The sequence below is a fragment of the Trachypithecus francoisi genome, unplaced genomic scaffold, assembly GCF_009764315.1.
Source record: "Trachypithecus francoisi isolate TF-2019V2 unplaced genomic scaffold, Tfra_2.0 Lachesis_group7, whole genome shotgun sequence".
NCBI classification, from domain to species: Eukaryota; Metazoa; Chordata; class Mammalia; order Primates; family Cercopithecidae; genus Trachypithecus; species Trachypithecus francoisi.
This window is the reverse complement of record NW_022681472.1, coordinates 73,071,918-73,085,479: the sequence shown is the minus strand read 5'-3', so window position 1 is coordinate 73,085,479 and position 13,562 is coordinate 73,071,918. Positions and strand designations below refer to the sequence as shown.

General features: G+C 39.8%; 1 protein-coding gene across 4 annotated transcripts in view; it reads left to right on the top strand.

Annotated features, from left to right (window-relative positions):
* The window catches only part of SAMD12 (sterile alpha motif domain containing 12), a 498,432-nt gene that overhangs the window by 286,000 nt on the left and 198,870 nt on the right, over window positions 1-13,562 (top strand). The window contains exon 5 of one of the 4 annotated variants that reach the window (XM_033202405.1): window positions 10,344-11,420. The exons of 2 other annotated variants lie outside the window; for them this stretch is intronic. In XM_033202405.1, the coding sequence (XP_033058296.1) occupies window positions 10,344-10,405 (62 nt within the window). In that variant the 3' untranslated portion in view covers window positions 10,406-11,420. Of the gene's footprint in view, window positions 1-10,343; window positions 11,421-13,562 lie in introns of those variants that run through there. One more of the 4 variants, XM_033202404.1, reaches the window with a different exon arrangement.

The window sequence follows — 13,562 nt, the reverse complement described above, 5'->3', positions numbered from 1 at the left end:
AACCTCAGCATACATTTTTGTTGTTGTTTCCTTATTAAGTTGAGAACTTTCAGTATTTCACTTAAAGGAATCAATTTACGGCTTCTCTTTGGCATATCCTGATTGCCAGCATCACTACTCTTGAGCTTTGGATCAATTACTAAGTAAAATAAGAGTTACTTTAATAGAAACACTGCATGTCAGGATGGTCCATCTGCAAACCAAGACGGCGACTAAGGAGGGAGTGTCTGCAGTGTGGATACACGCTGAGTTTATGTCCCTCTTTGGGACAGCGTGTGGGAGGGCATGAGATTTTATCATGTCCTTTAGAATGGTATGCAACTTAAAACTTATGAATTGTTTATTTCCGTAATTTTTCATGTGACATTTTTAGACTGAGGTTGACCCTAGGTAACTAAAATGGCAGAAAGCGAAAATGTGGATAAGGGGGCGCTACTGTATTGCCCACCCTGCAGGACATGACTAGAAGGTGAAAAAAAGAAAGCATGTCAAGACAGCATGCTTGGTCTTCCTGCTTTGGAGGGATTTGAATCAATACCTTAAAACCCAGGGCATGTATAGGGACAGTGGTGTGCAAAAGGAGAGCTGGCATGCAACATGGATTACTGGTTCCAAGTCAGCAATTACTAGGACCCGCTTGGTTTGCATAATCTTGTCCCTTAATCTAGAGTGCTGAGAATTTCAAATGGAGACAGTATGGGTAGAATTCCTGAAGCATAAGGCCCTTTCTTCCTCAATTCATGAAGATAATTATATCATGATAAAAATCATAGACTCAAAAGAAACTTTGAAAGGTTGTATTGTCCATGCTCCTGATTTTAAGTAAAACCATGTATGACCTGTCCATAGAAGAGAGAAACTGTGCTTGTTTTTAAGCTTTCGAGGAAATGATCATATTGAGCCCTCTCTGATAATGTATCCTGATGTTTAATTACCTTTTCTAGAAGGAAAATCCTGGTATTGTTTTAGAGTTAGTCAGAGCTGGGTTCAAATATCTTCGCCGTCACTCTCTGATCATGTGATTATCATCAGATTACTGATGCCAAATCTTAATGAACTAATTTGCAGTGTGGAAATAACATCTCCTTACATCATGAGGTGGTTTTAAGGAGTAAAGAAAAACATGTGGCCTGGGCGCAGTGGCTTATGCCTGTAATCCCAGCACTTCCAGAGGCTGAAGCAAGTGGATTGCTTGAGCCCAGGAGTTAGAGACCAGCTTGGGCAACCCCATCTTTACAAAACTACAAAAGTTAGCTGGGCTGGTAGTGTGCACCTGTCACCCTAGCTACTAGGGAGGCTGAGGTGATTGCTTGAGCCAAGCAAGTCGAGGCTGCGGTGAGCCATGATCATGCCACTGCACTGTAGCCTGGGTGACCCTGTCCCAAAACAAAATACAAGTGCAGTACCTGCCATAGAAAAGGTCCTTAAAGCATGTTACTTCCCTGTTCCTATTTACCTAACCTGACATCTCATATTGCATTCCTAGTGCCAGAGTAAGAATGTTCAATGGCTAACCATTCCCTAGGGTGGTAGATAGCATGGCAAAACTGAAAGATTTGGCATACATTAATGATAAACTGGCTTGCCACCCTCGGAATAGCAAGATAAAAGTGGAAAGCATTTAGTGTGTCACACCAGGTTGTGGGAGAATCAGTAGTTCCTGAAAATTCTTTGTTCCTGAAAATTTGACATTGTACTTGGGACTTTGGACAAAGTAGCTTTATGTCAAGTCCCCTAAATAGTGAGAAAAGACAATTTCTTGGAAAATCAACCTCAACTACTTTGCAGTATGGGGTGAGAGGGCGGGAAACATGATCCTGGTGGAAAGCTGTGAGTTACATACACAAATGGAAGAGGAGGGAAAGTCTGGGTTTGTGGGTGAGACAACGATAACAGTCCTGGATGAGCCACACTGGGAGCATTGCACAGTAGGTAGAGGAGCTTTGAGGTCTTGGATATGTACTACCAACAGATGCAGGAAGTTCCTCATTTATTAGTGGCTGTACCTTCATTAGGGCTAGGACGTTTCTGGACCCACAACTGCAGTGTGATGCAAAGACCTTCAACTTGCCACAGGAGAACATATTTTAAAAAGAGATCTAGACTTGAAAACTGGTCTCCATGAGCACAGTAAAATTAACTTGAACTCTCACACCACATTTTTGGGAAGTGGGACTGGCTGAGAAAATTTTAGAATAATTTTCAAATATATAAAGAATTACAAAGAGCAATGTTTGCAACTTCAAAGTAAGGGAGAACCGGGCATGGTGGCTCATGCTCATAATCCAGCACTTTGAGAGGCAGAGGCAGGAGGATGACTTGAGACCAGTTCGAGACCAACCTGAGCAACATGGTGAATCCCAATCTCTGCCAAAAATACAAAAATTAGCCAGGTGTGGTGGTACATGCCAGTAGCCCCAGCTATTCTGGAGGCTGAGGTGGGAGGATCACTTGAGCCTGGGAGGTTGAGGCTGCAGTAAGCCATGATCACTCCACTGCACTCCAGCCTGGGTAACAGAATGATACCCTGTCTCAGAAACGAAATAGAAAGAGAGATTCCAAGTGATGCTCAAATTATGGGAGATGTGATTCCAATTTGATTTGAGAAGAACTTCCTGACAATAAGAGTGATTTATTAAAAATAAAGAGGAGGGGAAGGGAGGAGGGGGGAAGGAACAGGAAGGGGAAGGGGAAGAAGAAATTGTGGTGAATTTCCTACATATCTTAGATACAAAGGCAGGTATCTCTTTACTATAAAATGAGCATAGTCATTTCTGAATATCAAAGAGCTGGTTTTTATCTTTCCATCATTGTTTCATGCACCAAAGAGATATTGTGTACATAGCTTATGCCAGGTACAGTGTTGAGGTCTAGCATGATCGGATGACAGACACAGGCCAGGTACTCAAAGAGCTCACTGACTGGTGCCTGATGCTCAATAACTGGTTGTTGAATAAATATGTAGATAGAGATATGTAAACAGATAAATTAGAATACAATGACATAAGTATTAATAGCTTCTTCGATAGTAATTTGTTTATATTTCTAACTATGGGAGTGCTTTGCAGAAGATGTGCTGTTTGGGCTGCATCTTGAAAGAAGATTATTGGTTTGCAGGATGGGCACTGAAGGGATGGGACACCAAACCCCCCCCCCCCCCCCCCCGCCACACACACATACACACACACCCCTATCCACGCGCACACACACACACCAGAGGCATGGTGCCTGGGCTATTTGGTCACTGAGTACAGGGTGATTGGATTACAGGTTATATGAGTGATCAAAGGGGAGGTTAGAGGAGAATGGAGTACATAAACCCTGATCCTTTAAAGTATCTCTTGAACTCCTAGTGACTAACACTTGACTATAAGTCAAGTCCTTCTGTATTTAATACTCCCTTGATCTGTCCTGAAAATGGGACACTCCTTCTTGGTCCTAACTTGTAAGTTTAAAAAAACAAAAGAATCATAACTTATTCTAAAAGGTAGGTGTGGGTGAGGAAATTCTTCAACTAGGGAATATTTTTAACATCAACATCAGCTATTCATGAACATCCCTTCTTTTTCAGAAGTGATGCACTTGGGAGCATGATACAGAAAGCTGAGCAAGCCTGGCATTGGCTTCTACCCAGAGAGTGGTGGAACTTGGTGTAGGAGGTAGATGAGAAGGGTTTTCAGTGAGGTTGGAGTCCCATAACACAACAAACTTGTCACTGAGCCCCTGTCAACTTATTTTGTTGCATAAAAATCTCAACTGTGCACAGGGAGGAGGTGACTGTTGGAAATCAGAAGTTCAGGGAACAAGCCTCTGGTAGACACTGGCTTTTAGAGCTTAGGCTCTCTCCCACCAGGAAAAGATATGAGTGAGAGAAGAAGAGGCTGGGAGCTGCAGTAAATCAACTCAGAAAAGCCTTCCCTGCGATAACTGTGTGTGAGTACCTTCTATTTTTCAGGCACCGTGCTAATGCTGGAAGACAAATATCACACATTCCCTGCCCGCAAGAGTCCTGTGTTTTCCTCATGAGGCAGACATTTCCTCCGGAAGACAAATTACTAAGCATGAGATAAATATGAGGTCACTAGAAGGGCCCCTAACTTCCCTTTAAAGGGAGAGGTTCAGAAGTCAAGAAGCAGGGGACTCCAGAGCTGAGACTTAACAAGGGAAAGCGTTCCAGAGATGGTGGTGAGATTCAAGAAATGGACTTGTTTGGTGTGGCTGGAGTTTGTTGCTTGTGATGGGGCAAGTATGAGGGCTAAGACCGAAGTAGAGAGAAAAGCAGAAAAGCATGTTACTACGGTATTGGAATGTTAACAGTAAACCCTCACAGCCCTGTAATGGATGATGCTGTGGCAGAGCACCCAGTGTCATGCAGCTGTGAGTCGAGGTCCCATGTCCTCTGCATACACATGCAGGCCATCATCCCAGGGCTCCTTCCTATCACCGCAATACTTATGCTGAAAAAAGCAGGGATGAGCACAATTGTAAAGAGTAATCAGTGTTGTGACTAAATAAACGAACGACACCTGCGCATCCTGTTTTGGGAAATGAGTCAAATTAGTGAAACAAGTTGAATAATCACTGCCAATGCCAATCTCAGCCACTGCAGGGACACTGGTCATTTCTAGTTTTAATGAGTGGCTTCGTGATCAGTGTTCATTCATATGAGTGAAGGAGAATTTTAGGTTTATGTTTTATTTTCAATCACACATGTAATACATCATCATTGTCAGGGAATTAAATAGTTTTGCAAAAATAAAAAACCTAAAGTTACTCTAAACATAGAAATGACCGTTAATGTTTTGGTGTTATATACTTTCAGGCTTTCAGAAGTACATATATTTACCAAAGCTATTATTTCCTCTCTTAGTTTACATTTGACTTTTTAAGTTTTTTCCCTTTGTCCCCCTTTTTTTGAAGGGGGAGCTACTTTTGCTATATGGCCTGAGTTTTTATTTGATTCCTTTTCCCCACCTGACCCAGGGGATTTCGAAGGTGTGGTACCTGTCTTAAGTTCCTCTGATAGTTACTATCAGATGTTTAAGTAATACTAATACATGTTTAAAATCTATGTTCTAAACCTCGGGCTTCCCCAGTTATGAATATTGAGGACAAACAATCCATTGATTCACCCCTGTGTCCAAATAAGAAATTACCGTACTTTCCTCCTCCAGCTTCCCACACATACCACCCCAACCTCCCAGTTTTTGTTATTCTAGTTTAAGATTGTTGTCCCAGTCTAGTCTAATTGAGTTACTAATTCTCATATGTGGACCTCTTGTTTCAAGATTAATATTTACATTCTTCTTAGAAATTGTTGTTTTAAAATGTTTATGTTCCTCCATTTCCACACTCTTGATTAATCTCAGTTGTCATGGAGGACATCAGCACTCTAGAGTCCTTCCCTGGCTGAAAATATCTTCTTGCTGCCTTCACCTACTATGGACAGCTTGGGCTGATAAAAGATTTTAGGAATCATAAAATCACCATTCTCCCTGAAAACCACATAGACAAATGTCATTGGTATCTTTTGTTTTCCAGGGGTTCCATTTCTTTGTCCAAGATTTTGAGAAGTGTCTTTTTCTTAGAGTTAATATTCAGTAGATCCAAGTGTTTTTCTCTTTTCATTAAGTCCATAGTAAAAGCCTTTGAAACTGGAGATTTTTTTTTTATTTAAGGGAAATTTTCTTCCATATAAATTTTCGAAATGGTTTCTGTTGCCTTGGTTCTAATTTCTTCCTCATCTACTTCCCCTTGTGCATCTGCTGTGTATACTACGTCCATGTTCTTAGTCCATCTTTTTTTCTTTAATCATTTTGAGTTGCCTTTTTCAGAGTCCCTCTGAACTCTGGTGAATATCTCAAGTTTGTGCTGATCTTATGAGTTTCTAAACCATCTTATGAGTTTATGACCTTATGAGTTTCAGCATCATCTCAGAATATTTTTGCAAATACAGACTTCTTAGCCAGACCCAAGACCCACTGCATCAAAATTTCCTACATTTGACCCTGGGAATGTATATTTTATGCATCTTTCCCTATCTTTGTATTTCTTCTTTTTTTTCTATTTTTATAGAGTTGGCAGGTACACGTGCAGATTTCTTACACACGAGTTGTGTAGTGGTGGAGTCAGGGCTTTTAGTATACTTGTCCCCCAAATAGCGAACACTGTACCCAATAGGTAATTTTTCAACCTTCTCCTTCGTATTTGTCATGATCATGTCGCTTAGGGAACCACTGTCCCACTTTTCTAGTTTAATCTGCTTCATTAAGGGATGATTCTCCTCTTTACTGCTTTTCATTCAGTTTTAAATTCTGCAATGGAATTATTTGCTTACTTATATTCCTTTTATAAGGTACCTTTTTTCTCAATCTGTTGCCTCATTACCTGCCTTTCAGCAAGTTTGTGGTTTGAATAATTACTTTGAGGCTACATTAAACTTTTGTATTTCTCTTGTGATCAATCTCTTCCAAAGTATATGATTCTTTAATCTTGTGTATGTTATGTTTATTTCCTCCTTTTGTGTTGAGGAACTTTCTTCATTCCATGTTTGGGACCTACTTTGTAACTCACTCTTCAGTGGTATCTTAGGTGACTTCTCTGCATTCCCAGGCACTCTTAAGCTGTGACCTGCATGATACGTATTCACATAATAAGTTTTGTCATTCAGCCCAAGGAACATAGAGAAGAGCCAAGTCTGTGAGCAGCCCCAGCAGTAGAACTTTGCCTTTGCGTTTTTCTACATATCCGGGAACTCTTGCATCAGGGCCTGTATCTCCATGTCTTCTGTATACTTAATCCAACGTAGCTACGTCTTGTGTCTTACATGAAATGTCTACCCATGCAAATTAGCTAGAACTTGCATGAGTTGGGATGATATCCTGTCTAGTTCCAGAATGGTTGTTTATTTCTTTTGGAATGGCCACATTGGTGACAATGGGGTTAGAGAAAAAATCCCCATTTTCATTGGGATTTTGTGTGGTTGAGCCATGTGCATTTTCTTCCCTACACTACATGTTCCATGTTGTAGTGAGTTCTTCCTCCCCCTACAAACTGCCCTTACCCCTCCATCTTAGCCCTTATTAATATTCTTAGTATGAGAAAAGTTCTTAAAATGAACCTCTCCCATAGATGTTGGAGGAGGTTCGCAAAAAAAGTTAAGTAATAGCCAAAACTATACATAAACCCATCATTCATCTGCAGTTATGATGACATAAATTGTTCTATATCTGTGCAATGGAATATAAGCCCTAATTAGCCACATGAATCAATATGAATAAATATTAAAAAGAAAGTTGAGAAATGTCTGTTCATATCCTTTCCCCACTTTTTGATAGGGTTGTTTGTTTTTTTCTTGTATATTTGTTTGAGTTCTTTGTAGATTCTGGATATTAGCCCTTTGTCAGATGAGTAGGTTGCAAAAATTTTTTCCCATTCTGTAGGTTGCCTGTTCACTCTGATGGTAGTTTCTTTAGCTGTGCAAAAGCTCTTTAGTTTAATTAGATCCCATGTGTCAATTTTTGCTTTTGCTGCCGTTGCTTTTGGTGTTTTAGACATGAAGTCCTTGCCCATGCCTATGTCCTGAATGGTACTACCTAGATTTTCTTCTAGGGTTTTTATGGTATTAGGTCTAACATTTAAGTCTCTAATCCATCTTGAATTAATCTTCGTATAAGGGGTAAGGAAAGGATCCAGTTTCAGCTTTCTAGTTATGGCTAGCCAATTTTCCCAGCACCATTTATTAAATAGGGAATCCTTTCCCCATTTCTTGTTTTTGTCAGGTTTGTCAAAGATCAGATGGCTGTAGATGTGTGGTATTATTTCTGAGGACTCTGTTCTGTTCCATTGGTCTATATCTCTGTTGTGGTGTGAAAAAATGCTCATCATCACTCGCCATCAGAGAAATGCAAATCAAAACCACAATGAGATACCATCTCACACCAGTTAGAATGGCAATCATTAAGAAGTCAGGAAACAACAGGTGTTGGAGAGGATGTGGAGAAATAGGAACACTTTTACACTGTTGGTGGGATTGTAAACTAGTTCAACCATTATGGAAAACAGTATGGCGATTCCTCAAGGATCTAGAACTAGATGTACCATATGACCCAGCCATCCCACTACTGGGTATATACCCAAAGGATTATAAATTACTCTACTACAAAGACACATGCACACGTATGTTTATTGCGGCACTATTCACAATAGCAAAGACTTGGAATCAACCCAAATGTCCATCTGTGACAGACTGGATTAAGAAAATGTGGCACATATACACCATGGAATACTATGCAGCCATAAAAAAGGGTGAGTTTGCGTCCTTTGTAGGGACATGGATGCAGCTGGAAACCATCATTCTTAGCAAACTATCACAAGAAGAGAAAACCAAACACCGCATGTTCTCACTCATAGGTGGGAACTGAACAATGAGATCACTTGGACTCGGGAAGGGGAACATCACACACTGGGGCCTCTCCTGGGGAGGGGGGAGGAGGGAGGGATTGCATTGGGGAGTTATACATGATATAAACGTCATGCACATGTACCCTAGAACTTAAAGTATAATAAAAAAAAAAAAAAAAAAAGAAAGTTGAGCAAAAGGGTCAAATAATGGAAAACATGCAGCAATGACCCATTCACATGAATTTCACAGGCAAAGCTACACAGTACATTGTTTACACTAGAGATATATGCATAGGTGGCAGAAGTGTTTGTTTTTCAAGTGGATAATGAACACAAGTATAGCATAGTGATGATTGTAGGTGGAGAGTGAAGGGCGGGGATCAGGGAGATGCACTCTAGACCTTTGAAGATGCCACTGTGTTCTCCTTCTTAAGGTCAGGAGCTAATGCACAGGTGTTTGTTTTCTTGCAGCTTTTCATAGTAATACTAATTTTTTAAATGATTTTTAAGTTTTGATGTAACTTCATTTATAATTTTAATCACAATAGTTTTAATAACTCCTTTATATATATATGTGATCATTTATAATACAAAAAAAACTAAAAGTAAAAATAAACCATGTAAGAATTTACCAAGGCTGGCCACTCACTGTCCCTTCTGTGGGCCCCTCCACTGTGGCCTTAGATGACCTTATGTCCAAGATGGGGAAGGGGTTTCTGCAGAGTACCATGTTCTTTCCACCCATCTATGTTGCCAGACTTCCTAATTTAGTGATTTTTTTGTTTACTTTTCCAAAATTTCTTCCTTTTAACCTTTAGCAAACAACTGTGCTGTATGTACTCTTAGGTGATGTACGTGTCTTTCCTCAATTTGAGGCTGTTTCCGTGGCATCTAATGCAGGTTTCTAGATGCTTATAAAATGCCTTTGTTGGGCAACCTACTTTAGCACTGAGGAGAAGCTTTTTCTTATTCCTCCTCCTCTTTGGATTACTGAAGGGAGGAAGATGGGATGCTTGCTTTCATGTGAGACCTTGCTCTAGAAACAAAAAAGATGGTTAGGGTTACACATAGGACAATATGACCAGTGATATGACTATGAACAAGGAAGAGCATCGTTTCAGGCAGCACTGTGTGCATACCATCATACCTACAGATGAGAACAGTGAGGCTCAGTGAGTTCCATGACTTCTCACTCTTGATGTCAAGGGCAAAAACTAAATTCAAACACAGCCCAAGATCCACCTGCTGTGCACTACATCACACTGCCTGATACTTTAAATCTGTGATCAACTGAAGTTGAAGACACTTTCAGTCATTCAGCATGTATTTGTTGAGTACCTCCTATGTTCTGGGCCAGAGTCTCATCACACCTAAAATATAGAATAGAGCATGGGCATTAAAGAAAGAATTGCACAAATAATTATTAAGTAACAGTTGTGAATAAATTGCTTTATAATTGTACATAAGGGGGGAACCTAGATTACCAGGTTATGGAAAGGATTTATTAATGAAGTTGCCAATGATCTGAAACAATTGAAAAACCAGGAAAGCAGAGAAGCAGGGACAATAGCAATGTAATAGAGGGCCTAGCCCATAGGAAGAACCCAGAGACTAGAAATAAGTTGGTATGAAGAAATTAGCAGAAGCACATAGTAAGGAAGGCCCAAGATGTGAAGTAATACAATTTGTAACATCTTCTAAAGCTACAATTAGGATTTTGGTTTCATCCTAAAAGTAAGGGCAAGTTTCTGTGGGGTTTAAAGAAGGGAGGAGGCATGATCATGTCTATTGGTTGTCTACTAAAAGAGTTTAAGAGAGCAGACCATGTTATTCCTGAGCCAAGATATAATCAGGAATTACTGATGTATATGAATTATTTGTTACATTATTATATATTTGCTTATAAATATATAGTATCTGTAGTAAGACTCTTTAAACAGGTGGAAATATGTCACCCACAGTCTGCATTTTGAAAATCGAAAATAGATCTGGCAAACCTTAAAAGCAATCCCTGGCATTCACAACTTTTCAAGCTGAAGATTTCTCTTCTGAATGGGAGATGTCAGGACCTTGGTGCAAGCCCCATCAATCAGGCCATCTTTGCCAGTCAGACTTTCCTGCCCTCCTGCCAATAAAAGTTTGAGCCTTGAACCCTGAATACCACTTAAGATCTTCAAGGGGCCAGAGATATGTACCATATGGCAAAATAAGTGGACCTTTATTTTAAATCAACATTTTATTATTATATAGTCTTATTCCATGATTTTAAAAGGATCCATTTAGAAGTTATTTTTAAGTATCAGAGAATTAATTTCAATGAAACTTCACTTGATTTCCTGCCATGTTTCCCCTCTTCCTCTGACATTTATCCATTGTTCTTCCATATACTGCGAGACTGCTGATTATTTTCCAGAACAATCCCACATGGAGTAACTAATGGTTTAATTGGCACCTGTTTGTGGGGTATCTATGGCATGGGGATATTATCTATGTCTTATGCTTTGGATGTGAATGACAAAGACAGATGAGTCAGATTTTCTGCTTTCAAGAGACCTCAAGCCTCAGAAGAGGAGATCAGAGCATCCCAAAACACTGTGATGAAGGGCTACAAAGATGGAGAACACATTCTGGATTTTCAGAAGCAAGAAAGAAGCCAGGAGCACTTTCAATTATTTGGATCTCTGTCAGTAGGAATTATTTTTTCAGGAGGTCATTTAAACACACATACACACACACACACACACACACACACACACACACACATACAGAGAGAGAGAGAGAGAGAAATAAAAAGCTGCAAGCCCATGCTCCTGAAAAATAAATCACATCAGAATTCTGGGCAGTCCATTCTTGTATTCCCTATGTAATTCCCTCACTGAGTCCATCTTTTTGAATAAATCTCTGAAGTAGCAGTGCATCTGTGGGGACTCATTCATGTGCATGTCAGCAGGCCACTGCATGGTTACTTTACAGAAGGGACCAAAATAGCTATTTTCCAGTTGCTTTCATTGTTGATTCGCTTCACTGTAAATGGGATATAAAGCTGGCTATGTTAAACTAATTATACCTAAGCATTTATATTCTGCTGCTAAATGGAATCATGTAGAAGGCATGCCCCTGCCCCAAAAGAATGGGACATGTAACCATAATAAGCATTTTTTAATTAGATGAAGCACCTTGCTGCCTTTTATGGAGAGTGATTTATTAGTCCAATTTTGCACTCCATTGCCATAAAGTATCTGACTAACCAGGGAAACATATGTGGGTCCTGCAGGATTAAATTGTGTTTGATACTCAGGATAAACCCCCAGATACCTTAAAGTAACAACTCCTTCACTGGGGGACTAGAGAGAGGATGGTGATCTCTACTAAGCATCAGTTTGTATACAGGTTGATAAACTTTTACATTCCTCACAGATACACATTCCTAAATAAGCTGAAATGGCTCTCTTTCCCTATTCTTGGTACTTGTCATCCTCCTGGAAATCTAAAGCAATGTAAGTCACTCCATCATCAGAGCAGACATACAGTATAACCTGGGATATACTTTGGGTGTAAAAATAGATAATCTTCCCCAAGCCTCCCCCTAACTTGGGACCCTGAGTTTTTTGGCTTCTTTTAGGAGGTGACATTTCACTTCTTTCCCCTAAGTCATGGTAATTTTATGTCAATCCTGGTCCTGGAACGGTTGCTCCTGAGTTCCTTATGAGAAAACTTAGTTGTCATTTGCATTTTAGATTCCTGCAATGGATTGGCAGGCATTAGAGAGTTAATCCATCCTCTAGCGATAATTCATAAATATATACATATATCCATCCAATTCAACAGTGGAGCAGGGCGCTGTTATTAAGAAATTGAAGCACCAGGTGTGATTAAGTAAGATCACACATTTCATTCTCTCTTTAATTTCACATCAGTCTTCAGTAGCTGAATCCATGGGCTCCCGGCGTGAAGTCAGCCAGCACCATGCATTTTTAGTATGCTCAGCAGAGTGCTGGCAAAATGTTTCCAAAGTAAGCCACCCTGCTGGGCTGTTGTGAGTCAAATTTGGTTTTTGCCTCCAAATTATTCCTAGTATTGCTAGACCCGGTTTATTAATCCATTCATCTCCCTAGAGAGTAAGACTTCTGGTACTTTTGCATCATTGATGTTCAATTTCAGCTAAAAATACTTTCACAAATAGGACTACAATAAAAGATAAAGAAACAGGTTTCCAGGGGCCTTGAGTTGGTAGCAATGAGGAAACATTGGTCAAAGGGCACATGCTTTCAGTCATGATAAGATCTGGAGACCAAATGCACAGCATCATAACTATAGTTAAGAATACTGCATGGCACCAATCTGAAACCAGGAATGTAATTTAAAACTTATTCAATGATTTTTCTTGAGATTGTAACAATTCTGTTGTCATCTTTTATATCTCTGTGGCTGTCCAAAATAAATTGGTTCTCAAAATGTGAACCTTTTAGCTAAGATATCAAAAACAATAATAATAATAATAATAATACTGCATGGTGTACTTGAAATTTGCTAAGAGAGATCTTAAGTGTTCTTACCACACACACACAAAAAGATAACTGTGTGAGTTGATACGTATGCTAATTAATTTGATTGTGGCAAGCATTTTACAAGGTACACGTATGTCAAAACATCACATTTTATACCTTAAATGTATTCCATTTTTACTTGTCATTTGTACCTCAATAAACCTGGGGGAGCAAAGAAATAATTAAGAGAAGTCTTCACAGCTTCCCTCTCACTCTCTGCCCTTGTTTCCTCTGCAGTTCTCCTTCCACCCCAACTCTGCTTCTAGGATTAGGAGTTAGAAATGGCATTAATGCTTTTCCTTTGCAAGCATGTCCCAAGAAGCTACCTTTGTGACATTCCTGATGCTATTTAAAAAATGAAATCAGGGTAAGGAGGCAATTCTCAGATTAGGGTTCCATTGCCGCATCTCTGCTATTTACCAGCAAATAGCTTGGGCTCATGAGACTAAAGCAGCATCCCTGTGTTGAAAAGCAGGCAGTGGTCACTTGCATACCCAGCATAGCAATAAGCACCAGCACAGATGCAGGCTCTGGAGAGAAGAGTATTGCCATCCCTTCCCAGCCAGGTTTGCTCTTCCTTTGCAACAAGAGGCAAATCCCTACAACCAGTTG